This window comes from Aethina tumida, chromosome 6 (genome assembly GCF_024364675.1).
Source record: "Aethina tumida isolate Nest 87 chromosome 6, icAetTumi1.1, whole genome shotgun sequence".
NCBI classification, from domain to species: domain Eukaryota; kingdom Metazoa; phylum Arthropoda; class Insecta; order Coleoptera; family Nitidulidae; genus Aethina; species Aethina tumida.
Genome location: NC_065440.1, coordinates 16,562,712 through 16,588,558, shown reverse-complemented (window position 1 = coordinate 16,588,558; position 25,847 = coordinate 16,562,712). Strand labels below are relative to the sequence as shown.

The 25,847-nt window shown below is 36.0% G+C and overlaps 6 protein-coding genes across 7 annotated transcripts; 4 read left to right on the top strand and 2 right to left on the bottom strand.

The window, feature by feature from the left end:
• Positions 1-212: 212 nt before the first annotated feature.
• LOC109603721 (PHD finger protein 14) lies at positions 213-4,356 on the bottom strand. 2 transcript variants are annotated; one of them, XM_020020211.2, is made up of 7 exons: positions 3,802-4,356; positions 3,201-3,540; positions 2,444-3,009; positions 2,071-2,392; positions 1,791-2,016; positions 899-1,180; positions 213-842 (listed from the first exon to the last, which is right to left on the bottom strand). In XM_020020211.2, exons 1-7 carry the CDS (start codon positions 4,201-4,203, stop codon positions 293-295), a joined length of 2,688 nt encoding a protein of 895 aa, XP_019875770.1. In that variant the 5' UTR covers positions 4,204-4,356; the 3' UTR covers positions 213-292. The 2 variants fall into 2 exon arrangements, with proteins under 2 accessions (XP_019875770.1, XP_049824502.1); XM_049968545.1 differs by having other exon boundaries at positions 899-1,171.
• A 218-nt stretch (positions 4,357-4,574) lies between these two features.
• On the top strand, positions 4,575-7,250 carry LOC109603709 (N-acetylglucosamine-1-phosphotransferase subunits alpha/beta). The gene is made up of 8 exons (XM_020020200.2): positions 4,575-4,914; positions 4,967-5,154; positions 5,211-5,390; positions 5,442-5,992; positions 6,045-6,336; positions 6,390-6,558; positions 6,696-6,889; positions 6,944-7,250. The coding sequence occupies exons 1-8, from the start codon at positions 4,831-4,833 to the stop codon at positions 7,236-7,238; spliced, it is 1,953 nt and encodes a 650-aa protein (XP_019875759.2). The 5' UTR covers positions 4,575-4,830; the 3' UTR covers positions 7,239-7,250.
• Positions 7,251-8,524: 1,274 nt separating this feature from the next.
• Positions 8,525-16,273, bottom strand: LOC109603694 (uncharacterized). The gene is made up of 5 exons (XM_049968537.1): positions 15,299-16,273; positions 13,109-13,217; positions 10,221-10,428; positions 10,008-10,148; positions 8,525-9,949 (listed from the first exon to the last, which is right to left on the bottom strand). The coding sequence occupies exons 1-5, from the start codon at positions 16,114-16,116 to the stop codon at positions 9,681-9,683; spliced, it is 1,545 nt and encodes a 514-aa protein (XP_049824494.1). The 5' UTR covers positions 16,117-16,273; the 3' UTR covers positions 8,525-9,680.
• Positions 16,274-18,856: 2,583 nt separating this feature from the next.
• Positions 18,857-20,747, top strand: LOC109603706 (tubulin gamma-1 chain-like). The gene is made up of 5 exons (XM_020020196.2): positions 18,857-19,015; positions 19,081-19,762; positions 19,820-20,063; positions 20,121-20,303; positions 20,365-20,747. The coding sequence occupies exons 1-5, from the start codon at positions 18,967-18,969 to the stop codon at positions 20,551-20,553; spliced, it is 1,347 nt and encodes a 448-aa protein (XP_019875755.2). The 5' UTR covers positions 18,857-18,966; the 3' UTR covers positions 20,554-20,747.
• A 678-nt stretch (positions 20,748-21,425) lies between these two features.
• On the top strand, positions 21,426-23,371 carry LOC109603708 (rhomboid-related protein 2). The gene is made up of 6 exons (XM_020020199.2): positions 21,426-21,807; positions 21,862-22,246; positions 22,300-22,384; positions 22,439-22,652; positions 22,711-22,849; positions 22,905-23,371. Exons 1-6 carry the CDS (start codon positions 21,739-21,741, stop codon positions 23,108-23,110), a joined length of 1,098 nt encoding a protein of 365 aa, XP_019875758.2. The 5' UTR covers positions 21,426-21,738; the 3' UTR covers positions 23,111-23,371.
• On the top strand, positions 23,368-25,343 carry LOC109603711 (Meckel syndrome type 1 protein). The gene is made up of 7 exons (XM_020020202.2): positions 23,368-23,563; positions 23,623-23,878; positions 23,934-24,085; positions 24,142-24,364; positions 24,413-24,704; positions 24,751-24,992; positions 25,048-25,343. Exons 1-7 carry the CDS (start codon positions 23,484-23,486, stop codon positions 25,288-25,290), a joined length of 1,488 nt encoding a protein of 495 aa, XP_019875761.2. The 5' UTR covers positions 23,368-23,483; the 3' UTR covers positions 25,291-25,343.
• The last annotated feature ends 504 nt before the right edge of the window (positions 25,344-25,847 follow it).

Genomic DNA, 25,847 nt, shown 5'->3' with positions numbered 1-25,847 from the left:
TTCTCAGCGCACCTTCAAAGTCGTCTTAGTTCTTTATACGATAAAATTACGGAACTTTTTTAGCTTTCATATCTTAAAAAATTCAATTTTCAAGATAATTTAATAAGTTTTTAGGATAAAACAGAGAAAACAATAAAAATTTATGTTTTGAAAACTACATATTTCTATCTCTTTTAAGTTTTCCGTTGCGCACCCTCAAATAGTTTCCACCATTGGATTCAACAACAGCTTTTATACAAATTAAGTTTATTTCTACAGTACATCCTTAACATAAGTACAAATTAAATTAATCTCATTCCGACGCGGTCGGATCGCAGTCGGCGCAGTGCCACGAGTAGCCCCGCCGTTTGGGCGACTTCTTCAGCGGCGGCTCCAGACAAGAAAAGTGATAAGTCTTCCGGCAATCATCGCACTTCACCGAATTACTAGGGGCGCCCTCCAAATGGCACACGTCGCAGATGCTGGCGGTGGGGATCGCCAACGGGTCTTTGAGAGATTCGTTGCCCGACGACACCCGGGGACTGCTCAGCCGAGGACTTTTCGCCTTGACTTCGGCACGCGGTGACTTCACCTTGGGCGGCGACTTGCGACGTTCCTGCGGCGAACGTTTGGGCGACGGCGGTTTTTTCATCGGAAACGGCGGCGGGGCGTTGTCGTTCGCCTCGTTCGGCACGTAGAAACACTGCGGATTCGATTCGGAGGGCACCTCGCCGGCTGGCAGAGGTATCGGTTTGATTTTGATGGTGATTCGGGGATGGGGCAACGGCTCCTCGATGTCCAGGCTCTTCTTCTTGCGCTTGCGCTTGTGTTCTTTGCTGGGCGCACCCAAGTCCGGGGAATATCTGTAAATGAACATGAATTAGGCCTCCAAATATTAAAATTACAGCCGGTTTAGTACCTGTTTCTGTGTTTCTCTCGTCGCCTCTTTTTGCTGCTCTTGTGAGGTTCCGTGCCGTTCTTCTCTAATATGACTTGTAACCCGTTGGTTTCCAATGAGTTATATGATTGGGCAGCAGGTTGTTCTTCCTCTTTAGTTTCCGTAAAGCTTGAAGTATCAAACGTCTCGTTGTTCACTTCGTTCACAATTGGACTAAGCTGTTCCACACTTCTCTCCAGTGGTTTTATTTTCAGTTTTGGCGTCGAGGAGATGTCCGTATCAGATTTTGCATCCCTGGAATATCTAATAATTGAATATAACACAGGGGTCCTAATTCAATTTTGGAAATATAGAAATCTTAGTTCTATATAGTTCTTTATACAATGAAATTATGACACTATTTTAGTTTTTCTGTCATAAAAAATTCAATTTTCAAGATAATTTAATAAATTTTTAAGATGAAATAAAGGAAACAATAAGGATATAAGTTTTGGAAACTACATATTTCTATCTTTTCTAGATTTTCCTCAGCACACCTTTAAAGTCGTTTTTGTTCTTTGTACGATAAAATTATGAAACTATTTTAGTTCTTCTGTTATAAAAAATTCAATTTTCAAGTTAATTTAATAAATTTTTAGGATGAGATAAAGAAAACAATAAGGATTTAAGTTTTGAAAACCACATATTTCTATCTTATCTAGATTTTCCTCAGCACACCCTTAAACTCTTTTATAATTAATTTATACACTTATACAATAAATTAAAAAATATGTTGAATTTTTAATGATTTTCAGTAATTTTCGTCTTTTTAATAGAATTATTAAACATCGAAAAATTCCAAAATGAATTAAAAAAGTAGGGAAAAGAAAAAGTTACCATTAATTACTTTTAATATGAATCTATTGTTTATTACCTGCTGCGACTCCGTCGAGGCATTTTCATCTCCTCCATTTCCGAATCCGACGTTTTGTCGCACTCCGAGCACTGCCAGCCGTAGAGTTTCGACTTCTTAGGCAGACGACTCAGCGGTGGGTTTAAACAATTTAAATGATAGTACAAATGACACGTATCACATTTAGCTAACAAGTGTTGATCTCTGGGCTGCCGACAAATCCCGCATTCATTCAAAACCATGGGATCTTAAAAATAATTAATTTATATAATTTTATTAATAATTAAATGTTATATAATACCTTGTTTGGCGTGACTACTTAAAACCCGGTCTTGCCGACCTGCTGGAACGTTTTTTAAAGGAAAACCTACCCCCATTTTGAGGGCAGCTGCTGTCGGTACCATCATAGGTGGCTGGGGCACCCTGGCAACCGGCGGCTTGCCCAGCTCGTCGATGTTGGGCAGATTTTTGGTGGGACAAGCACTCAGTATGGCCGAATGGTACTTGTGAATCGTCTGCTTTATCTCCACGTTGCTGTTCATCAGTTCCGTGTGCTCTTTGAGCAGTTCGTCGTACTGGATGCGTAAACGTTGTTGTTCCTCCAGCAGGCTTGCGTTGCTCGTCTGTAATCCAACAGTCAGACAATTGTTTTATGTATACTTAACTGGTGTTACCATTAACGTTTCCAGGGAGCTCTTCATCTCCCTCATCCTCTCGTTCCTGTCCAAGTAATAGGCGATAAATTCAACGGTGAAGGCGGGAGGAATGTGCCACTTCTTCCTGACGTCCGCCAGCGCCGTCGCCTGCGCCTCCTGCGTCTCTAACAACCCCGTGTTGATGCCCATTATCTCCGCCTTGTGCATCAGCTTCCTAACAGCCGACGCACTCGTCGTCAGCAGGCGTGGCATCTTCTGCGTCGGCACCCACGGCGGCTGCTTCAAACTCTTGTAGCTCAAGTAGTGCTCCTTCTGTTTGGCCAGTTTCCGTTGGATGCGCAGCTGTTCGGCCGTTTCGCTGTGGCCCTTCTGTTCGAATTGGATTTTACGCAGGTGGGTGCGCAGCTGTAGCGCGAGGTAGTTGCGTTTCCGTTTCTTGACCAGCGTCTTGTCCGAATGTAATTTGCAGTGGGCGTAGAAGGGGTCGGCCTGGTCCACCTCCTCTGAGTGGGCCTCCGACAGGAAGCCCTCGCGTTGGGCGCACGTCACGTGGAAGTACGTGCGGCACATGCCCGCGTCACAACCTAAAGAAACTTGCTCTTGTATTTCACACATTTTTACTTTTAAAATCGTAGTAGCTTCTTTGATAATCCACTTCAGCTACAGTTTACGGACTAATACACTAACTACAGTACTAATATACAGTATAACATAATTAATTGTCATTTAAACATCCAATTAGAACATGCAGAAGGATTTAAATCTGAACACTGACCGATACAAACGCCTGTTCTGGCGAAACGATCCTCCTGGCACAGGCTGCACGTCTTCGCCCCCCATTTACTGTACTGCATCTCAAAGAGGGTGACACTGGTGAGCTTGTCCACTTCCCCAAAAGCCACCCCTGGGACGTACAGGGCACAAATTAGATGCACCCACTTGCCCACGTCGGTTTCCTTGAAAATACCACCGGAATTTGGGCACAGTTCGCAGGTGGGGTTCATTTCGCCGGCCTTGCATGACTCACAAAACCATGGGGCAGTCGGTGAGAGGGAGTCTGTGCTGGTAAGGCTTGCACTGTCAGACACTCCATAGCATGCTTCATGGACTGTCACCTATAAATAAGTTAATTAAAGTGTTTTTGTGGGTATTACGTTAGGTTAAAGCTGAATAAACACTTTTATGTGGTGGTGGTAAGTTTGTTGATAGAGGTTATGTTTAGCTACAGAGGAGAAAATTCACATTACCTGTACATTGGCAACATTTTAATGGAACAAAAAGAAACACAATTACCACAAAACAATTGACTAAGAGTTGGCACAGTCTGTAAGTGGAATGCAATTGTTGTTTGTGACTGGCCGATGCCTAAAACTCACCCCACAACTGTCACACTCAACAATTTCGTTGACACCGTCGCTCTGGTCGCCCAGACAGCCGCAACATATCATTATCTGGGAGTCCTCGCCCGGGACGCCCTGCTTGTTGGACTGCAGGGCCGCCTGGCTGAGGACATCAGCAATCGAATGGCCATTGGTGTTGGTGATGTTGTTGGACAGCCGTTTCAGATCGTCGTCCGAGCCCTCCTCCTCGGTCTCGGCGCCGGTGCTGTCGTCCTCCGACTTGCCCTCGCTGTCTAGGCTGTCGTCGTCGTCGCTCTGCTCCGGATGATCTTCGATGCGGAAGTCCGAATCGTCGGACGATTCCTCGTCGAAGTCGAGCACGCACGCCTGCTCCACCGGCTTGACCCGCCGTTTGTTCGGGTCACGTTCAATGTTCATGTTTTCCTTGTTTTTTTTTTATTTATTTGGTTCAGTCCGGTGTTTTTCGGACACCGCACAACATTGACATTCTATCCGACTGCAGCTTCCAAGCAAAGTTAGCGGCACACTTACGAAGTTCGCCCGGTTTCTTGCCTTGATATTTTGTTTTTGTTTTAACGGGAATTAAATGCGTTACGTTTTTTTGATGTTAATACATCAATTAAACGTTAATAAATTATGCATAGTCTCAGTGTCACGTAAATCGCTTGGGATCACATAAACGTTTCGTAGGCAACCTACCACACATTAGTTTTTTAAACTAATTAAATATTCCCTCTTCTATGGAGGGCAACCCCCTAAATATAATAAGATAATACAACTCCCACTAACAATAATATCTCACCATTAAGATAATTGTTTGTCTTCCCATTCATGATATTACTTTTATTACCCCAGATGTGATTTTAATGATCTGCAACCTGCGTTGCCTACCCGGAAGGTTTTCTAAGAATATAACCTAGTAAAGTCTTCTTAATGAAAATGAAGCACAAAACTGCATTTTTCGTGCGCTACAACGAGTGAAATGAGCTGACAATACATAAAACCAAACCATAAAACAACAGGCTTCCAAACTATGCCGGCAAAATGGTCCCTCAACTAAAGAAACTGAAAATTTTCAAATTAATCCTTTGCTTGGTGTTTGTTTACATTTCTTGTCTGTGCATTAAGGTACAATTATTGGTAATTTAATCGTCAAAACGTTGATTATTGTGCTTTTTAGACGTTGTTCAACCACGCCAGTGAAGAGTGCGTGCCCGAGGAACCGATTGATGTCGTTTACACTTGGGTGAATGGTTCAGACCCTTTGTTTTTGAATAATTTGAAACTAACTGGCAATTTGTCGGAGTACGCGTATCAATTGAATGCCAAACGTTACGACGATAAGTACGAGCTGAAGTTTTCCCTGAGGTAAGCTGTGAGTTGTACACAACTTGACCCACTACAACAACAATATCAAATTTTAGGTCATTGGAGAAGTTTGCCCCATGGGTAAACCATGTGTACATCGTAACCAACGGTCAAATTCCGTATTGGCTTAACTTGGATTACAAGAAGGTGTCCATAGTCACGCACAAGGAAATATTTCGTAGCTCCCACAATTTACCGTCATTTTCTAGTCCGGCCATTGAGAGCAACCTACACAGGTACATGAATTAATAAACAACAACTTCAGCTTGTTAACGAGAACGTTTTAGGATACCTGGCCTTTCGAAAAAATTCATTTACTTCAACGACGACATTTTCCTGGGACGAAAGACTTACCGGGAGGATTTCTACACCAAGAATGGAGGGTACCAAATCTACTTGTCCTACCCCATTAGGAAGTGTTCTGAGGAGTGTTACTGGTCGTTTGTGGGTGATGGAGAGTGTGACCGGGCCTGTTACAAGCCCAAGTGTCAAATGGATGGTGGTGACTGTGACTTCCAGCCACCCACAGCAGAGAATTCTGAAGACGACGAAGATGACGGCTTCAGTTCTTTAAATAACAGTCGCAAATACACCCTACTTGAACAACACTACAAAAAAATCAGGGCACAAATGATGAAAGGGTTTAATTCCACCACCAATGAGTACAAAAATGAAACCAGTGTTACAACTCTTCCCTCCACAACCACCAAATACAGCATTAAACGTTTACTGTTTGAAAAGCAGGGGGGTGTTGTTAAGGCTGTTGTTGAGTCCCACAATAGGAAAATTATAAAGCAATCGAAAAGGAGGAGCAAAAAGTACACAGTGCAAAATTCGAGTAGGTTTGAGGTGTTTAAATCATAAAACAAATGAACAGTAATTATTTGTAGATGGGCAGGACACTTACAGCGAATCTCTTCAACACACCCACAGGGTTTTTAACTCAAAATACGGGTTTAAACCCAGAAATGTACCCGCCCATGCCCCAATACTGATTGACAAGGATATTATGAGTGATTTGCAGAGGGTGTTCAGCAAAGAATTCTTTAGGACTGAGATGAATAAAATCAGAGGCGTGGATGATATGCAGTTCGGCTTCAGCTACTACTACTTTCTGATGAACGAAATGAACAATCGGACGATCGGACAAATCTTCGACATTATTGATACAGACGGATCAGGGTATGGAGGAGTTAAATTATTAATGTTTAGAATAATATTTTATGTTTTTGTAGGACGTGGAGCGATAGAGAAATTAGGACGTTGCTGACCAAAATCTACGAGCTGCCCTTAAGCTACGGAATCGTCGATCATTTCGAGACGATGCTTTTAAATTGCACCGAAAAGCTACAAGTACCTGATGTAACAGTACCTCCCTTCGAAAGGTACATCGACTCACGACTGGTAAGGGTTTGATCCAATCGCATTTACATTTCTAATATGTATATTTATATGTAATGATGCAGTAGTGTAGTTTCTGGGGGTTCCCTCTTATCTTACGCACCTTATTTGCTAATGCTGACGTATTTTTGTATTATCAGCCCACCATTTCGAAGGAACTGATCACGCGATGTCCGGAAATATCGAAAATCCTGAGCCAACGATTCGGGGAAGTCAACAAATACCGATACACGATAGTGAATCACGCCGATACGGACCACGTGGCCTTCGTCATGCTGCACTCGAACGTTACGGAAGTGGTGACGCACCTGGACGAGATCCGCAAACGTCCAAAGTAACGAACATTACTTAAAACTTTTACCATCGAATTAACGTGGGTGATTTACAGGAAGTTCATCTGTCTGAACGACGACCTGAGTTGGAAGCAGAAGGAGGAGAACGAGCTAGTCAAGTCGATACTCTACGATTTTTACCTGTCCCTGTTTCCGCATCCCAGCAAGTTCGAGCTGGCCGAGGATTTCAGGAACAAGTTCACGTACACGGACGAGTTGGAACGTTGGAAGCGGCACAATTTTTACGTGAACGTTGCCATTTTGTGTGCCATTTGCGTTCTGGTTTATTTGAGCTGTTTGAACGCGTGTAAAAAGTTGCTGTGTAATTATGTTAATAAAATGTTTTGTTAATAAATTTTTTGGGGTGTTATTCTTGTTAATCTCCGGTTATTTCTCTTAGTCTTGGTGGTCCTGAATCTTATAAGTTACCATAGTAGTGACGATAACATTAAATGTAGCTCGTTGGATTTATAAATCAGACTATTTGTAAGATTTTAATGTGTTTATTTGCTGTGAATTGCATGAGTTTATTAATAATATGTATATAATGATATGTAAAATAAATTAATTTACAATTTTAAACATGTAAATATGAACAATCTGATGAAATATTGATTTACTTAATGTAGGTGATTATAATTAAAACTTATTGCCCCATTTATAAGTAGTTTCAACACACTTAAATAATGTTATGTTGATAATAACATGACTGACTAAATTAATAAACAGTCTCCTGCGTAAATTAAACAACGTTGCATCAACCACACGACTAAACCAGTAATAAAACTAATATATCCAAATTCTTTAGGCAATTAATAAAATAAAATTAATATAATTAAAAAAAAAATAGTATATTAAACGCTACATTCTTCCCAAACGTAGGTATATATTTATTCCGTTGCAGAATAATCTATAATATAGTTAAATATTTGTAGAATAATTTAGATCATTATATTTAATTATTCTGAGATGATATAGAACTTTCTACTTCAGAATACTACAGACTTTTCTATTTTAAAATATTATAGATTTCCCTATTTTAGTATTTTAAAAATTAAGATATACTTATTTAATCTTATTTAGTTGAATAATATTAAATGAAGTTTATTTCTGGAATAAATAGAATAATATAACTTTCTATTTTAGAATACTACAGAATTTTATATTCTAGAATATTGTATGCTTTTTTATTTTATTCTTTTAAATATTTCTTTATTTTTATTTGTTCAATTCTATTTAAAATACCACGTTTTTATTCTATTTTCTTTATAATATAGTTCAATATTTTTGGAATAATATAGACCATTCTATTTAATACTGTTACTCAACTATGGATTTTTCTGTTCTATTCTAATTTGGGTTATATAAAACTTTCTATTTTAATAATTTATCTATTTTAATTAATTTAAGATTAGATAGATTAATAATATTGATCTTTTTCATCAATATAATTATAAAATAATGTAGATAATTTTAATTTATTGCGGATCATTAAATTCCATTAACCTAGACTGTTTTATTTTCTTAGTTCCATTTAAAATATGTACTTATTGCCCCACTCAGTGTGATGCAAGTCCATTTTCATATCAAGCAACCCAAAACCTCAAAATGATGATGTACAACAATAAAACAATATATAATCCAAAGTAAGGTTTCATTTAATTCTATATATATTTACAACAAACCTGAACATCATAAATAATAAAAAGTTATTTTAATTTAAAAAATAACATTTGATACTCCGTATTTTAGTTAACTAAGCAATACAAGCTAAGATCTACGAGTTCAAAACCAAAAAAATTAAGAACTGTAAATAATAACTTAGTGATTATGTAAATATTAATTGTCATCCTACAAACTGATGAATATGTACATGATATTAATTAAAAATAGATTTAATTAAAAAAAAAAGTTAATATAAATATATTCTGTTCAAAAATCAATTAAATACATAATAAAAAAATATCAATTTATGACATAAATTCCAGTTTTATGAATAATTCTAGATGATGAAATGTGCTTGTTTTTCTATGGAAACATTTAATCAAGTACTGCAGTCATGATGATGAATTGAAATGTGAATTTAGGTAATTCCCAATGAACTTTAGTTGTGTGGTTCGCCAGGAAAAATAATACTATGAACATTACTCGCTTTACCGATTGTCATTATTAATTATGACTCATTTCCCCCCTTAAAGTGATTTAATTAATCTGTTCCCATAATGTGCAGTACATGACTAAATTATTTCATTTTTAATGGACTAGGATTTTATGATTAATCGTTTATTTATTAATTAATGTTTATGTTGTTAAAGTAAACCTAATTAATAATATAATAATTATTCATATAATTGTCTCATTAAGAACTCGAATTTATATACAACATGATGTGACTAAGATAAAAAGAGATTCCATTATTTACATAGACTGTAACCTAAATATATATATAATTTTTAATCAAAAAATATTTACAGGATGTAGCTGCAAAATATACAATAAAATAATAAAAGTAAATCTTATGCATTCTTTCATAAATTATGAAAATCATTCGTTCCGACACAAAAATGAATTAAATACAACCATCAAATGTACAACAGACCCAGTCGCATTCCAAGCACCCTCAAAGGAACATGAAATAGGACTGACTCACAAGATCATGTATCTAAATCATTTCCAAAATCGTGTCATCTCTTTGTCGGACCATTTCGCCCTTCGTTCCGTTTCCAATCCACTCGATCAGGGTGGACAAGCGCCCCAACGCAGTTGTAATCGTAGCACCCGCCGGTGCGTCTACTAGGGATCGTTCTGCTTGACCAACTGCTTCCCCACCCTCTGGTACGTCTTCACGAACTTGAACTGCTTGGGTCGGGGCGCGGCGTCCACGTCGGCCGACTTCTTGCTGTTGTCGGCCCGGTCGTGTTTCCGTTTCTTGGCCCAGATCAGCTGGCGTATGTCCCGGGGTATGTCCTCCATCTCGAACATGGCGTCGTGGGTGCTGGTGCCGAAGAAGTTGCGGATCTTGGTGTCGGCGTCCCAGTCCAGCAGCAGGGACACCATCTCAACTGAAACGATTAATTACAATTAGTTGTAAATTCGGGGGAGGTTGTTGGTGTGGCTTACGGTGGTGGTTCTCGGCCGCGTGGAACAAGGAGGTGCGACCCGACTTCTTGTCCTGCGTGTTCGGTCCCGCCTTGTGTCGCAACAGTATCTCGGCGCATTTTAGGTTCTTGTTTATGCAGCTCAGCATCAGAGGCGTGAAACCTTTAAATAAAAACAAGGCGATTGGTGTGATTCCCCCAATGTTTGCATAACGCTATCGGACAATTTGTTTACCTTCGTAATTGAAGAGGTCGACATCCAAGTTGTTTTTATCGGCGTGCTCACACAGCACCTCCAGTGCGGCCTCGTTCACATACTGGACAGCGAGGTGGAGGACGCTGTTGCCCTCCTGGTCGGTCTGGTAGAAGTTGGCGCCGTTGCACAGCAGATAGGTGACGATTTTCGTGCTCGCCTCGGAGAACACGGCCAATTGAAGGGGGCTCTGGAAAATCGATAGTTTTCAATAGAATTCAATGTTTGGACAGTTTTTCGAGGGCACAGTTTATTTAAAAATAACTCGATCTTATCTTATCGATTGATCTGGTTAATATTGATACTTTTAACGTGATAAGTAAACACTCGTATGATATTGTATCACCTTAAACATAAATTGATTGGAAAATACGGACGACATTTTGTTAACAAAAATTTTCAGTCCAAGTCCGAGGCTTGATAATAATAAATCACCTTGAAAACACGTTGACAACAATTTTTTGTACGTCACTTTATTCTGTTTCAGATAATTAACGTGGCATAACGAAAAACAATTTAAAAACAAATTAAACATTGATTTTATGGCGGTAATTCCCCAAACTATGTCGAGTTCGACGAACCTAAAAGTTTCCAGTATGCGTCGAATCGCGTTAAACGATCAAGACAACAATCCTTGGAACACAACCGAATGTAAACACAATCGGATGTGAAACGTTTGAATTATGTTTCGGTGAATCCCCGGATTTTGGAATGTTACAGCATAACTTTCGATCTATCTGTTGTAGAATTACACTCAACTTTTCTAAACTATTCTAAAATACCGGAGACCCATCTATTATTCTATTTTAGAAAATAATAATCTTTTTATCTTATTTTAATTTAGAATAATATGAAACTTTCTAATTTATTCTAGAATACCATTCAATGATACAATGGAATAATATGAAACTTTTTAGTTTATTCTAAAATACCATGAACCTTTCTACTCAAATATATTTTAGGGTACAATAGAATTTTCTATCAAATTCTACTTTAGAATAATTTGGATTTATGTATTTCATTATAGAATAATATGAAACTTTCTAATATATTCTAGAATACCATTCAATTCATCTATAGAATTCTATAAAAATTTCTATCCATTTCTTACTTACATTATAGAATGATATGAAACGTTCTAATCTATTCTAGAATACCATCTGATTCTATTTTAGAATGCTATAATAAAACTTTCTATCTATTTCTAACTTTCTAACTTCATATTTCATTGTAGAATAATACGAAGCTTTCTAATCTATTCTAGTATACATTTCGATTCTATTTTAGAATACCATAAAACTTTCTATCAATTTTTAGCTTAGTATAATATGGATCTTTTTGTTTTATTATGGGATAATATGAATCTTTCTAACTATTCCAGAATACCATAGACCTTTCTATTCAATTATGTTTTAGAACACCATATAACTTTCTATTCAATTCTAATTTTAAATAATTTGGATCTTTATGTTTCATTGTAGAATAATATGAAACTTTCTAATCTATTCTAGAATACCATTCGATTTTATTTTAGAATACTGTAAAACTTTCAATCAATTTTTAGCTTAGAATAATATGGATCTTTTTGTTTTATTATAGATAGAATAATATGAAACTTTCTAATCTATTCTAGAATACCATAGATCTTTCTATTTAATTATATTTTAGAATACCATAGAACTTCCTATCCAATTCTAATTTAGATTATTTTAGATAATTTTATTCCATTATGGGATAATATGAATCTTTTTAACTATTCTAGAATACCATAGACCTTTCTATTCAATTATGTTTTAGAACACCATATAACTTTCTATTCAATTCTAATTTTGAATAATTTGGATCTTTATATTTCATTGTAGAATAATATGAAACCTTCTAATCTATTCTAGAATACCATTCGATTCTATTTTAGAATACCATGAAACTTTCTATCCTTTTTTAGCTTAGAATAATATGGATCTTTTTGTTTTATTATGGAATAATATGAAACTTTTTAAACTATTCTAGAATACCGTAAACCTTTCTATATAATTATATTTTAGAATACTATAGAACTTCCTATTCAATTCTAATTTAGAATAATTTAGATCATTTTATTCCGTTATGGGATAATATGAATCTTTCTAACTATTCTAGAACACCATATAACATTCTATTCAATACTAATTTTGAATAATTTGGATCTTTATGTTTCATTGTACAATAATATGAAACTCTCTAAACTATTCTAGAATACCATTCGATTTTATTTTATAATACTACAAAACTTTCTAACTTATAGAAATTCCTACACAGTTCTAATTTAGAATAATATAGGTCTTTTTATTCCATTATGGGATGACATGAAACTTTCTAGAATACCATGGATCTTTCTACTCAATTATAATTTAGAATACCATAATCTATCCATTCTAATTTAGAATTATTTGAATTGCTGTATTTTATTACAACATGAAACTATTTAATGTATTCTGGAATACCATTCAATTCTATTTTAGAATACTATATAACTTTCTATCCAATTCTAGTTAGAATAAACTTTTTATTTAATACTAAACTTTCTAGAATTTTCTATTATTTGTATTCAATTCAATTTTAGAAATTCTGTTCTAGAATACAAACATAATTAATTTCCCCCACTTTATCGAGTTCAACATACGAAAGTTCCCCGCTCGTATCATACCGTGATAAACAATTAACTAGAAATGTGCCAATAATTCTAGGAACACTCGAACGAAAGCAAACAATCGAATACTCATACGAACGTATAAATGTGCTGTGCCGTAAGACCCGTGGGGGAAGTCCCGGATTTTATGCTAATACAGACACGCGTTTCCGATATTTATATCCCATAGACAGATACTCACATAATTATCCTGGTTGACTTCGTTGACGTCCTTGCCGGCCGCCTGCAGGACGACGGCGAACCGCTTCACGTTGTCCAGGTTGTTGTCCAGCACCGCGTTGTGTATGGGCCTGCAAAGCAACAACGTCAGTTTTTTGATCGTTGCGTCACGTTTGACGACGTTCGGGTTTTTCCCCCATCGGTTGACGTGAGGAAAATCATACACGTGGCGCACGTGTTGCCGTCGATAAATCACAAAACGGACGTTTCCACGCGTGGAATAAACAATGATTACTTGCGGAATTGTTGTTTAACATCAACAACCGAAACGAAATCACGATTTATAAATATGTTTGTGAATGACCTGCTGTGGTGATGACATAAAATTTATTTTTGCTATGTTGACAGCGTCGAACAAAAATAACGATTATCTTGTTGTAAAAGAGAATTCTCAAATCTGCAGGATTTTGTTGTTTTTTTTCAATCATTAATCTGTGGTAAATTGAGCAAATAAAACGTTATTACCCTATTGTTATGCATAGAATTAAATTTGAATGGGTTTTTGTTTTATTAAACAAGGATTTGTTCTAGTGTTTAGAAAGTCTATTGACTAATGTTACTTTGAACTTACGTAAAACGTGTTTACTTGTACAGCTCTCTATTAATCTAGAAATTTAATTTATAAATTATGGATTAAAATTTATCTTTAATACCATTTTACACATTTGTGAGACTATATTGGTTTATCTTATCAAGAGACCTTCGTACAAATTATTTTCCTATTTATTTTATTAAAAGAAATAATGATTTTTGCTTATAAAATTGTCTGTAAACTTAAAATTTGACAATACTTTTAACCACATTGCCATACGAACTCTCCAAAGTATCCAAAATGAGTGACCAATGTACTCTGTAAGTAAATTACTTGAAATATTTAATAAATTAATGAAATATTCGATAAAACAAACAGTTTATGTTGAAATTTATTAATTATTGTGATATTATAAGAAAAAAAACTAAAGATTGTGCATTAAAAATGTTATCTAAAACCACTTTAATCTGCATTAGTGTGTTCAAGCGGTACTTCACACATTTTTAAGTGTGTTAAGTTTCAAAATAATTTGTAAATATCACAAGTTACTTTTAATTTAATTGGAAATTTATAAATTGCATATTACTATAGAAACAATGAACTTTTCTTACAAAAATTATCTGTAAACTTAAAATATAATCATACTTTCCAATTTTAATTTCCAAATAAATATAAAATTTCAAAATAATCCTTAAATTAATTTATAATTAACAAAAATGTTACCTATAATATTAGCTGTAATTGCGGGGAATTATTAGGTTTGAGGTTTTATCAGCAGGAAACCTCAAGTTTCAAAATAATTTGTAAATACCACAAGTTACTTTTAATTTAATTGGAAATTTATAAATTGTATATTACTATAGAAACAAATAATGAACTTTTCTTACAAAAATTGTCTGTAAACTTAAAATTTGACCATACTTTTCAATTTAATTGGCCAAATAAATATGCCACACATAAATAAATGAAGAACCTGTAAGAACAAAAGCAAATCAGGCCCTTTAAAGTCTCTCAACTGAGTGACCAAAGTACTTTGTAGGTAAAATACAAACAATTTGTGTCGAAATTTATTAATAATTAAAGAAGTTACTACGATATTATAAGAAAATGTTTATGAATTGGGCATTAAAATTGTTATTTATAAACTGCATTAGTGTGTACAAGCAGTACTCCACGAAATTTTAAAGAATTGTTGGTTTGTGGTTGAAATTATCGACAAAATTTCAAAATAATCCTTAAATTAAATCAATAAATAATAAAAATCTTACAAATATAAATAAAAGAACTACAAATTACATACTAAAAAGTTACCTATAATATAAGCATATTAGCAGGAATTATTAGGTTTGAAGTTTTATCAACAGGAAATCCACAAATTTTATAATAATTAGAAAATACCACAAGTTTTGTTTAATTTAGTTTGATATTTTATAAATTGTGCAGTAGTATAATATAAAATAATATACGTGAGGCAAGATTTTGTTTACAAAACTCATCAGAAATAAAATGTAAGTCATAAATAATGAATCAAAATTCTATCAATTCCTCACCACCAAGAATAAACAACACATAAGTAAACAACAATGCCAAAAATAACACCGAACACACAACACTACTTACAAGTTGCCTTTGTTATCCATGACCAGTGCAGTCTTGAGGTCCCTAAGAAACTTGAACTTGGGATTGTTCCTGAAGTTGACGTTGCCGTTCAGCAACGGGTTCCTCTGCGGATACAGGCACATGTGGAAGTTCTCGTTCATGTAGGCGTCCATCAGCAGCGGCCCGAAGCTGTCCAAGCCCGGGAAACTGTCCAGCATAACAACTGGATCGGTCTGACAGCCACTGTCCACCATGGTCTTGCCTCTGTCCTCCACCAACTCCGTCTGTACGCCCGTGTTTATGTACACGGGATTCGTGTTCTCCGGATCGAAAATGATCGAAGCCTGCGGCGTGGGCTCCCTGTCTATGTACTTCGATCTGATCGCCTGCAGCACCGTCTGATTAAACAGATTTTTCACCTTCCCGCTGGAGTACACGTGCTTGTTCAACGACGCACGCTTCGCCACTGGCTCGTCCGTCTCCTCGTCCTTATCTTTGCCGTCCTTATCGGGATTCACGAACACAATGTTCGACGAACCGGTGGGCAACGTCACGTTCTGGTTCGGATTCACTTTGGTCAACACTTTGGCGTTCTTACGCATCGCATCGGTCAACTTACTTTTGGTCACCACCTTGATCTTTTTGCCGTTTATGCTTATGTACTTCTCGCCAGTCGACTGGTCCATCTCCAGGTTGACCACTTTGACGCTCATGTCCGTCCAGCCGAAGACAGCGATGCCCTTGCGAAAGCCAAGCAGTTTCAGGTCCTTGGCGGTGCCGCTGCCTCGCGTTATATAAAAATCGGTCAGGTTGTGTCGATCGGCCCTGTGCAGATCCATTTACCGCCGTTGGCCTAGAGGGTCATAACGGACGGGACGTCGACGTCGAAGACAGGGAGTTCCCCGTGCACTCGACCACCATGACGTAGCTAACGAAAGGGATTCACAACTGAGCAAACGCGACGGAAGCATTAACGTTGCACACGTGCCAAACAGAGACGTAACGAACGGGTATTCACAAACTATTGTCGTGTTTATTTTGGGTCAGCAGTGCTGCCAACTTGAGGGTATCTCCCGTGGTCGCGTCCTTTTAAATTGTTGTCATTGCAAGTGACGCCCAACTCGGCAACACCAATCACCAAAACGATGTTTGGTATATATAAAAAAAATATTTATTTGCATTTTATGTTTGTGTTTAAATTTTTGTTGGGCCTATTTGGGTCACAGTGCAACCAACCTAACAGCAACACATAGACGCTCAAGAAATAATCATTAAAGCAATTTATACGTAATTATTGGTGGGGTCACCTTTTTCCATACATTTTGCGTGGTTAAACAATTTATTCAAGTGAGCTGAGTAATACGATAATGAAATAAAATATGGTTTAACATCTGGTTGGTTGGTGGTTTGAATCAGGTGATCTGAATAATGCGATTAAATTTTTAATTTTTTTTTTCTTGATTTGTTTATTTATAAATTACTGTGCATATTGTGAACTAAATATTGAATTTTAATGGTAAATTTATAATAAAAATTTAGTAATTGAATTAATTCATTTAAATATATAATAAATATGTTGCCCCTTTGTTAATTATATTTTTTGTTTTAATGTAAAATAGTGATATTCTATTTATAAATTTGGGAAAACCTAATTACAAATAAAATTTATATCAGTGTAATTCATCTTTCAATCTTGATAAACGATTATTCGTATCAAACTTAAAATACACTTTAAAGCTAAGCACATTAAAGAAAGATGAAAAAGAATTCTATCACTTTAAAATATGTAATAAATTAATATTATTTTAGGTAAAATATTTAATAAATTAATGAAATATTTGATTAAACAAACAATATGTACAAATTTATTGATTATCAAATTATTATTACGTTACTCAACTACTTTAAACTTCAATAGCAAGTTCAACTACTACACTTTTAAAAAATTGTTCATTTGTGATTGGAATTATAAGGAAAGTTTCAAAATAATACTTAAGTTAAATCTATAAATAATAAAGAATTCTCTCAACTGAGTGACCAAAGTACTTTGTAGGTAAAATTCCTTAAAATATTTAATAAGTTAATGAAGTATTCGATTAAATAAACAGTTTGTGTCGAAATTTATTAATAATTAAAGAAGATATTACGATATTATAAGAAAATATCTATGAATTGTGCATTAAAAGTGTTATTCTATAGCCACTTCAACCGGTACTTTACACATTTTTAAAGAATTGTTAGTTTGTGGCTGAAATTATCAGTAAAATTTCAAAATAATTCTCAAATTAAATCTATAATTAACAAAAAATATTACCTATAATATAAGCATATATAAGGTGTACTTGATACAATTGTGGGGAATTATTAGGTTTGAGGTTTTATCAGCAGGAAACCTCAAGTTTCAAAATACTTTGTAAATACCACAAGTTACTTTTAATTTAGTTGGAAATTTATAAAATGTATATTACTATAGAAAAAAATAATGAGCTTTTCTTACAAATATTGTCTGTAAACTTAAAATTTGACCATACTGGAGAACTTGTAAGAACTAAAGCCAATCAAGCCCTTTAAAGTCTCACAACTGAGTGACCAAAGTACTTTGTAAGTAAAATACCTAATATATTTAATAAGTTAATGAAATATTCGATTAAATAAACAGGTTGTGTCGAAATTTATTAATAATTAAAGAAGTTATTATGATATTATAAGAAAATATCTATGAATTGTGCATTAAAAGTGTTATCTATAGTCACTTCAAGTAGTACTTTACAAATTTTTAAAGAATTGTTGGTTTGTGGCTGAAATTATCAACAAAAATTTCAAAATAATTCTTAAAATAAATCTATAATTAACGAAAATATTACGAACATAATAATAATAATAATAATAAGATCTTGAATTATTAAATTCTTTTATTCATTCTTATAATTTTTGAACTATGTAAAATTAAGCAATTTGTGTTTATGAGTTTACAAAACATCCGTTTATAAATTTGTTTATGTGAAATCCCGACTTTCCTCATACGATGATTAATAATATGTGTTGGCTGGGTTGCATATACTGGTTATAAATACTGATTGTATTATACATAATCGGTATAAATGGTAAATTAAAATAAATGTTGAAAGGTTGCCTTGAATGGAAATGGTGTAAATAAAACTACAATAAAAAAATAAATATTGATGGAATGGTAAAATTTATGGAAATAAAACTAAAATAATTATTTAAACTATTTCCTGGACACTCTATGTATCCTATGTTTGGTTTAGATTTTAAAATTAATATTTTTTAATTTATAGATAGTTTTATAAATATATTTTTTTTCAATATCACTTTTTTATTATAATTACCATTTTAAAAATTCTTATATAATTAACATACATTAAATTATTCTAATATAATTTAGATATAAAATTAAAAATAAGAATTTAGACATGTAACGAAACACACATAATGTTTACTATATTAAGGGAAAGTCCCGATTGAATCGGTACCAAATTTTTATGTTTAGGCATTACGTCAATACCAGTAGTTCAAACGTCTCAACATTCGAACCGCCAACCAATCAGAAACCACCTGTACGATTTGAATTGTGCTCCATGAATTCAACTGTCAACAACAATCAATTTGCAGTTGCCAAAAAACTATTTAACTGATTCGCCCAAAACGTCAAATCAACCGACACGAAAATGCCGTGCGAAATGATAACCCTGCAATTGGGCCAATGCGGCAACCAAAGTAAGCCGCCACGATCTCACACACCCAACGTTTCAGGTTACATTAAAAAATCCCTTCAATTCCAGTTGGTTTCGAATTTTGGAAACGTTTGTGCGCCGAACACGGCATCAATCCGCAAGGCATACTCGAGGACTTCGCGACCGAAGGCATAGACCGCAAGGACGTGTTCTTCTATCAGGCTGACGATGACCACTACATTCCGAGGGCCGTGCTCATGGACCTGGAGCCCAGGGTGATCAATTCAATACTGAATTCGCCCTACTCGAAGCTGTACAATGGCGAGAATGTGTTTTTGTCGAAGAACGGTGGTGGTGCTGGCAACAACTGGGCCTCCGGCTTCTCCCAAGGTGAGAAGCTCAACGAGGAGATCTTCGATATAATTGACAGGGAGGCGGACGGCAGTGACAGTCTGGAGGGTTTCGTGCTCTGTCATTCGATCGCCGGAGGCACGGGTTCGGGCATGGGGTCCAACATTCTGGAGAAACTGTCGGACAGGTTCCCGAAAAAGTTGGTGCAAACCTACAGCGTCTTCCCCAACTTGGACGAGATAAGCGACGTGGTCGTACAGCCCTACAATTCGCTGCTGACGTTAAAACGTCTCACTGAAAGTGCTGATTCTGTGGTTGTGCTGGATAACACTGCTCTTAACAGAATTGCAGCCGACAGGCTCAAAATACAAAATCCCACATTCACACAGATCAACAGTTTGGTCAGTACCATCATGTCAGTTTCCACCACAACTTTGAGGTATTTATTCTGTTCCAAAATTAGTATTAAACTTAACAAACTTATTTAAATATTCAGATATCCATCATACATGAACAATGATCTAATGGGACTATTGGCCCCATTGATTCCAACCCCCCGCCTGCATTTCCTGATGACAGGCTACACGCCCCTGTCCACCGACACCGACGAGGTGAACATCAGAAAAACAACAGTCCTGGACGTGATGAGACGTCTCCTCCAGCCCAAGAACATGATGGTTTCGACTTCCCAAGACCGCCACTCCCAGCACTGCTTCATTTCCATCCTCAACATCATTCAAGTAGGCACATCGATGGTTTGTTAATTTATATTCTGTAATAATTGGGGTGTTTTCTAGGGTGAGGTGGACTCCACACAGGTGCACAAGAGCTTGCAAAGAATCAGGGAGAGGAAGCTGGCTCAGTTCATACCATGGGGACCAGCCAGCATTCAGGTGGCTTTGAGCAGAAAGTCACCATACATTCAGACTGCACACAGAGTGTCTGGGTTGATGTTGGCCAATCACACCAACATATGTTCTGTTAGTAACCCTTTATTGTTTCATAATGTCTTTATAATGCTGTTTAATTGTTGTTTTGTAGTTGTTTGAGAGAGCTCTCACACAGTACGATAAATTAAGGAAGCGAGAAGCATTTTTGGACCAGTTCAAGAAGGAGGAGATGTTCAAGGATAATCTAGATGAGTTGGATAATAGTAGGGAAGTTGTACAAGATTTAGTTGATGAATATATAGCAGCAACAAGCCCTGATTACATCACTTGGGAACCATAAAATTGGTTAATTGAATCTGTTATTTAATTTTATTATTATTGGTTTATACTTGCTTAATATAATCAAAGATCTGAAGCCCTAAATTCATTTCACGTTCAGTTTAGGTTTAGAGTTGGTTAACTATGTTGTGCCATTTGTATAGTATTTATTTGGTAGTTTTTTGTACTGTTTCACAATAAAGTTGTTGAACTATTGTTTTTTTATTAGTGCAATTTTAATCCCAACTTCCATCCTAGTTAGAAATATTTCAAGCTACTTACAGACTAATAAAATTACGAAATTGTTTTAGTTTTTCTGTCATGAAAAATTCAATTTTCAGGATAATTAGTAAATTTTTAGGATGATATAAAGAAAACAACAAGAATTTAAGTTTTGAAAACTATATATTTCTACCTCTTAGATTTTCCTCAGCACACCCTCAAAGTCATCTTAGTTCTTTATACGATAAAATTACGAAGTTATTTTAGTTTTTCTGTAGTAAAAAATTCAATTTTCATGATAATTTAAGATGATATTGAGAAAACAGTAAGGATTTAAGTTTTGAAAACTACATATTTCTCTCTTCTAGAAATTCATCAGCATGTTTCTTTCTTTCCACTGAATGGTATTCAATAAAATAATATAAATCCTACTAAAAACAAATTCTTACTATTAATAAATAGTTCCACAAAATGTATTTGAATGTGTTATTTCTTTGGCCAATCAAATCAGATTAAAATCTTCGTCGTTTTTAAAATGTATCACAAATAAGCAAAAAAAAAACAATGTATAAAATATTGAAATATGTTGTTATACTTGTTTTTAATGCAAAATAATACAAAAAAGTTTATTCATTTTAATGTCATAACATAAATAATAATATAAATACCCTTGAAGGAACAAAACAATGTTGAATTTTTAACATGCGGTTAAAATTTCCTGAGGAATTTGATAAAAAATCATTTCCAATTTGATAATTTCTCCCTCCACACCTTAAAGTGAACCCCACCTTCAAAACTATTACCAATAGTGACTCATTTATTGTAAAGTGTTTTGTGTTCACAGACACGGTATACGTCAAAACATTGTTTTAGGTTAGAATGAGTAATCTCAACTAAAACCACACTAATTCCCGCTCAATTAACACCATTCTTAACGTGTTAATATGCTTTAATTTGCCATTACATCAAAATCAAACGCACAAAAATGTCCGGAAACGATACGACGCCTTTGAAGAACGCCAAGTTCAACTACTACCACAGCATATTCAACAAGGTAACAAAACAACCCCTAAACAAACGCCACCCCTTAACCCAACACCGTTTCCAGTACGACAGAGACCGGGACGGTTTCATAACAGTGCACGAACTGAACGACATAATCGAGAGCAGGGAATATGAGCACGACATCCCGCCCCACGTCGTCCAGAAAATACACGAGATGCACGACGTCGACGGCAATCAGAAGCTCGACTTCGACGAGTTCGTGGCCATGATCAACAACCCCAATCTCAACTACCTGTTCGGTCACTACTTCACGCGGTATGTCAACTGGATGGTGCCCCGAAGGGAGGACAGTTCTAGGACGGTCACGGACGGGGAGTACGAAGACGAGTACAACTGTTACCCCCCGGCAGTGGGCATGATCATCATCAGCCTTGTGGAGATCATTTTTTACTGTATCGATGCTGCCAGGAACCGACATGATGCAAATGGTACTAGCTTAAATTGTTGGTTTTTGTTGTATTACGACGATTTAATGTTTTAGGACCTGCTGCTGCCCTATTTATTTATGACCCGAACAAAAGGGGGGAAGTGTGGAGGTTTGTCACCTACATGTTCGTCCACATTGGGTAATAATAGTTAAGTCCTACATTAATTAAGCTTTAACCATTTGTTGTTTGTAGTGTGATGCATCTGATAGTGAACCTCCTGGTGCAAATATTGCTGGGGATCCCCCTGGAGATGGTGCACAAGTGGTGGCGAGTTTTGATAGTCTATTTCGCCGGAGTGTTGGCCGGCTCCTTGGGTACGTCCATCGTCGACCCGGCCGTCAAATTAGCCGGGGCTAGTGGTGGCGTGTACTCCCTGTTGGCTGCCCACGTCGCCACCATCATCATGGTCAGTCCTCCCTCAAATACCCCCCGAAATTATCCATTAAAAACTCTTGTGCTTACAGAACTGGAAGGAGATGTCGTTCCCCCTCGCCCAACTTGCGGTTTACCTCATTGTGGCGGTGACGGACGTCGGGACGGCGATCTACAATCGCTACGTTTTGGATCTGGACATGAACATCGGCTACGCCTCCCACATCGCAGGTCTGGGTGCCTGCAACAACTAATTTATCAGTTATTAACCGTTGAAACTTTACAGGGGCTCTTGCCGGTCTTCTGGTGGGCATTTACGTGCTTAGGAATCTCAACGTGCACAGGCACGAGCAAATTATCTGCTACGTGTCGATGGTGGTGTACGCCCTGCTGATGGGCACCTGCATAGTGTGGAATCTTGCCTGGCCCACGTACTTTGGGACGCCCCCATTTGCCGGACGGTCGCATCTACCTCTCAACCACAATTCCTAATCTTGCATTTAACATGGGTTACAACGAATGTGCCTTGACTTAAAATTAGATGTATTTTTATACTCATTTTTGATATTGTTAATCGAATTTCAAAGTTTGTGCTTGACTGCTCTTTAAAGAGGTGTATTTTTATAAGTAGGTTTATTAGTACAAGTATTTTTACATATCAGTACTTAATATATTTATATTATTATTATTATTTTATCAAGTTGGTTGTCTCTAGTGTTTTATATAATAAAATATTTATTATTATGCATTTGATCAGTGGTTTTATTTTGAGCGTCAACAAGTGGTTGAAAACGTCAAAAACAGTTGTTTGTATTGTCGGATTATCGACCAGTTTATGTGTTGTAAGTGACATGTGTTACGTAAAATGCTTCCAATAAAACAATACCCCAACAAATACACCGCCAATTACAGATGTCCTGACAAAATAAAACACTTCAAAATACGGTAATTAAATTCGCAAACCAATAACAAAGAACAAATTCATCAAGGTGGGAGTTTTCCAGCATTAAAATTCGAGAAGTGGAGGTACCCACTGGTAAAATCGAGGAGGACAACTCGAAATGGACCGAGAGGACCTTCAAGTGGCAGGAGAAGGTCTACAGTAGGATGGAGAAGGACCTCTATTTGGATTTGAAGAACTGCACCACTGATTTGGATAGGGAACACAATCAGAACGTTCAGGAGGCTGTTAAGAAGAATCAAGGAGACTTCTTGTTCACGTACACGAACGAGGACCACTATGAATTTGATAAGGTTGAGGTAAAAGTGGCTTCCTTGGTTTCCAACAAAGTTTTAACCGTTTGGAGCGTTTTAGACTGTGTCCAAGCTACAAAAAATGATGGACGCACTCGACATCAATAACTCACCTCTTCATGACTATGACATGGAAAAGTCCATTCTTTATTCCATGGATAATCCGGTACCGTATAAATGTGAAGAAAAGATGTTTATTATGGCTGACTTTGGGTAATATAATATATAAAACTTCGGTAACTTAATTATGAAGTACCGTTGATCAACAGAGATTACGTGGAGACCACCTGGGTACCACAGGAGCAGCCACTGTGCATACTCAAGTACGAAACGTCGGGGGTTTTACAAATATACCCGGATTTTACGAAGAAAAGGCCGTACTTAATTACCCCCGACAGGGACTCCAAGAAGTGCTTCTACTACTACATAGAGAACGCCTCAGAAACGCCCAACGAAGGAATGCTTTTGAAAGAACAGGAGCTGTACAACAAGGTTGGACTTCTTTAAAATCCAATAGTTTATTCAATGGTAGTTTTTCAGCTGGTTTCGAACCAAATCGCCAACAAAAAGAGCCTAATAGGCAAAGACTTCTTCCTGCCGCCCAAAAACAAGTTGTTCGTGTACATGTTCATAGAAATTTTGTACGGCAAGAACTTCGAGCACTCGCAAATCTACGTAAAATACACCATACATCTTCCAAACAACTGGTCCATCAACGACCCGACGCAGCTGCAAGGTTTAACCCAAATCGCTTGCGGCAAAGACGAGGAGAGACTGGTGCATTTCGGCCACAACTTCGAGGTGGTGCTGGAGAACAACATACAAACCAAAGGTGTGATTATGAACTGACGTTTTGAGGTCTACAATCAATGTTTCAGGACTTCCGGACTGCCCCTACATTTACTTCGAGGTCGTGTCGAAGGATAGGTGGGACGTTTGCAGGAACGAAGGTCTGACGTACAAAGCCGTGCCCATCAGCCAACCGGGGATACATGAGTACGAGTTGGGGTGCTTCCGATTCGGTCGTAACGGCCTCGTTGGTGATCTTAGGAGGTTCTTCATTGGCGATTGTTCCAACTACGAAGACGTGCGATGGATTGGGGTGTCTAAGGAACAAGATGTATTTCTTAAATGCACATCTTTAATTGTTTAATTAATGATAAATGGTGTTTCAGGACAAAGTGATAAATAAATTTGGCATCAACACTGTCGGTACTGGTAGTCTGAAGGTACGATTCAATGTTTTACACCAGTCTCAGGCGTTTTTGGACAAGTTCGCTGGTGATGGGTTCAAGAACAGGGAAGGGATGATTTTTGACAAGTTAAAAGCTTCCAGTTTGATTAAGAGCGTTGAGGAAGTGCTCCAAGCGTTCAAGAAAGCAAGAAAAAACATGTTGGAAGCCAGACAACAAATATAAGAGAGTTCAGAAATCTTTTTTAAACGGATATATATTTTAATAAATTTTTTAATGCATAATATACTTTTATTTGTCCTAATTGATAACATTATTTAGATATTTTAAGTTCTTTACTAGTTTTTATCCATTTTTGAGGTCATTTTAAGATAAATTTATTTAGTATTTCAACATTGATAATAATTATACTCAGAATTTAAATTTAATTAAAAATTATTGGTAAATTCTGAATAAAGAAGATAGAAAAAATATATTGGAAGCCAGAAATAAGTTTAGACATATTACATTACTCCCTTTTAGTCAATATTGTTTTTACAATGAAATTTCGAATTAATGTCCACCGAAAATTACTTAATTAAATAGTTTTTTAAAATATAAAATCTAAAAATATATAAAGAATATAAAAAATATAAAATATATAAAAAATACAAAAAATATAAAAAATATGAATAATATAAAAAATACAAAAAGTATAATAAATATAAAAATATAAAAAATACAAAGAATATAAAAAGTATAAAAAAATATAAAAAATAATAAAATATAAAAAATACAGAAAA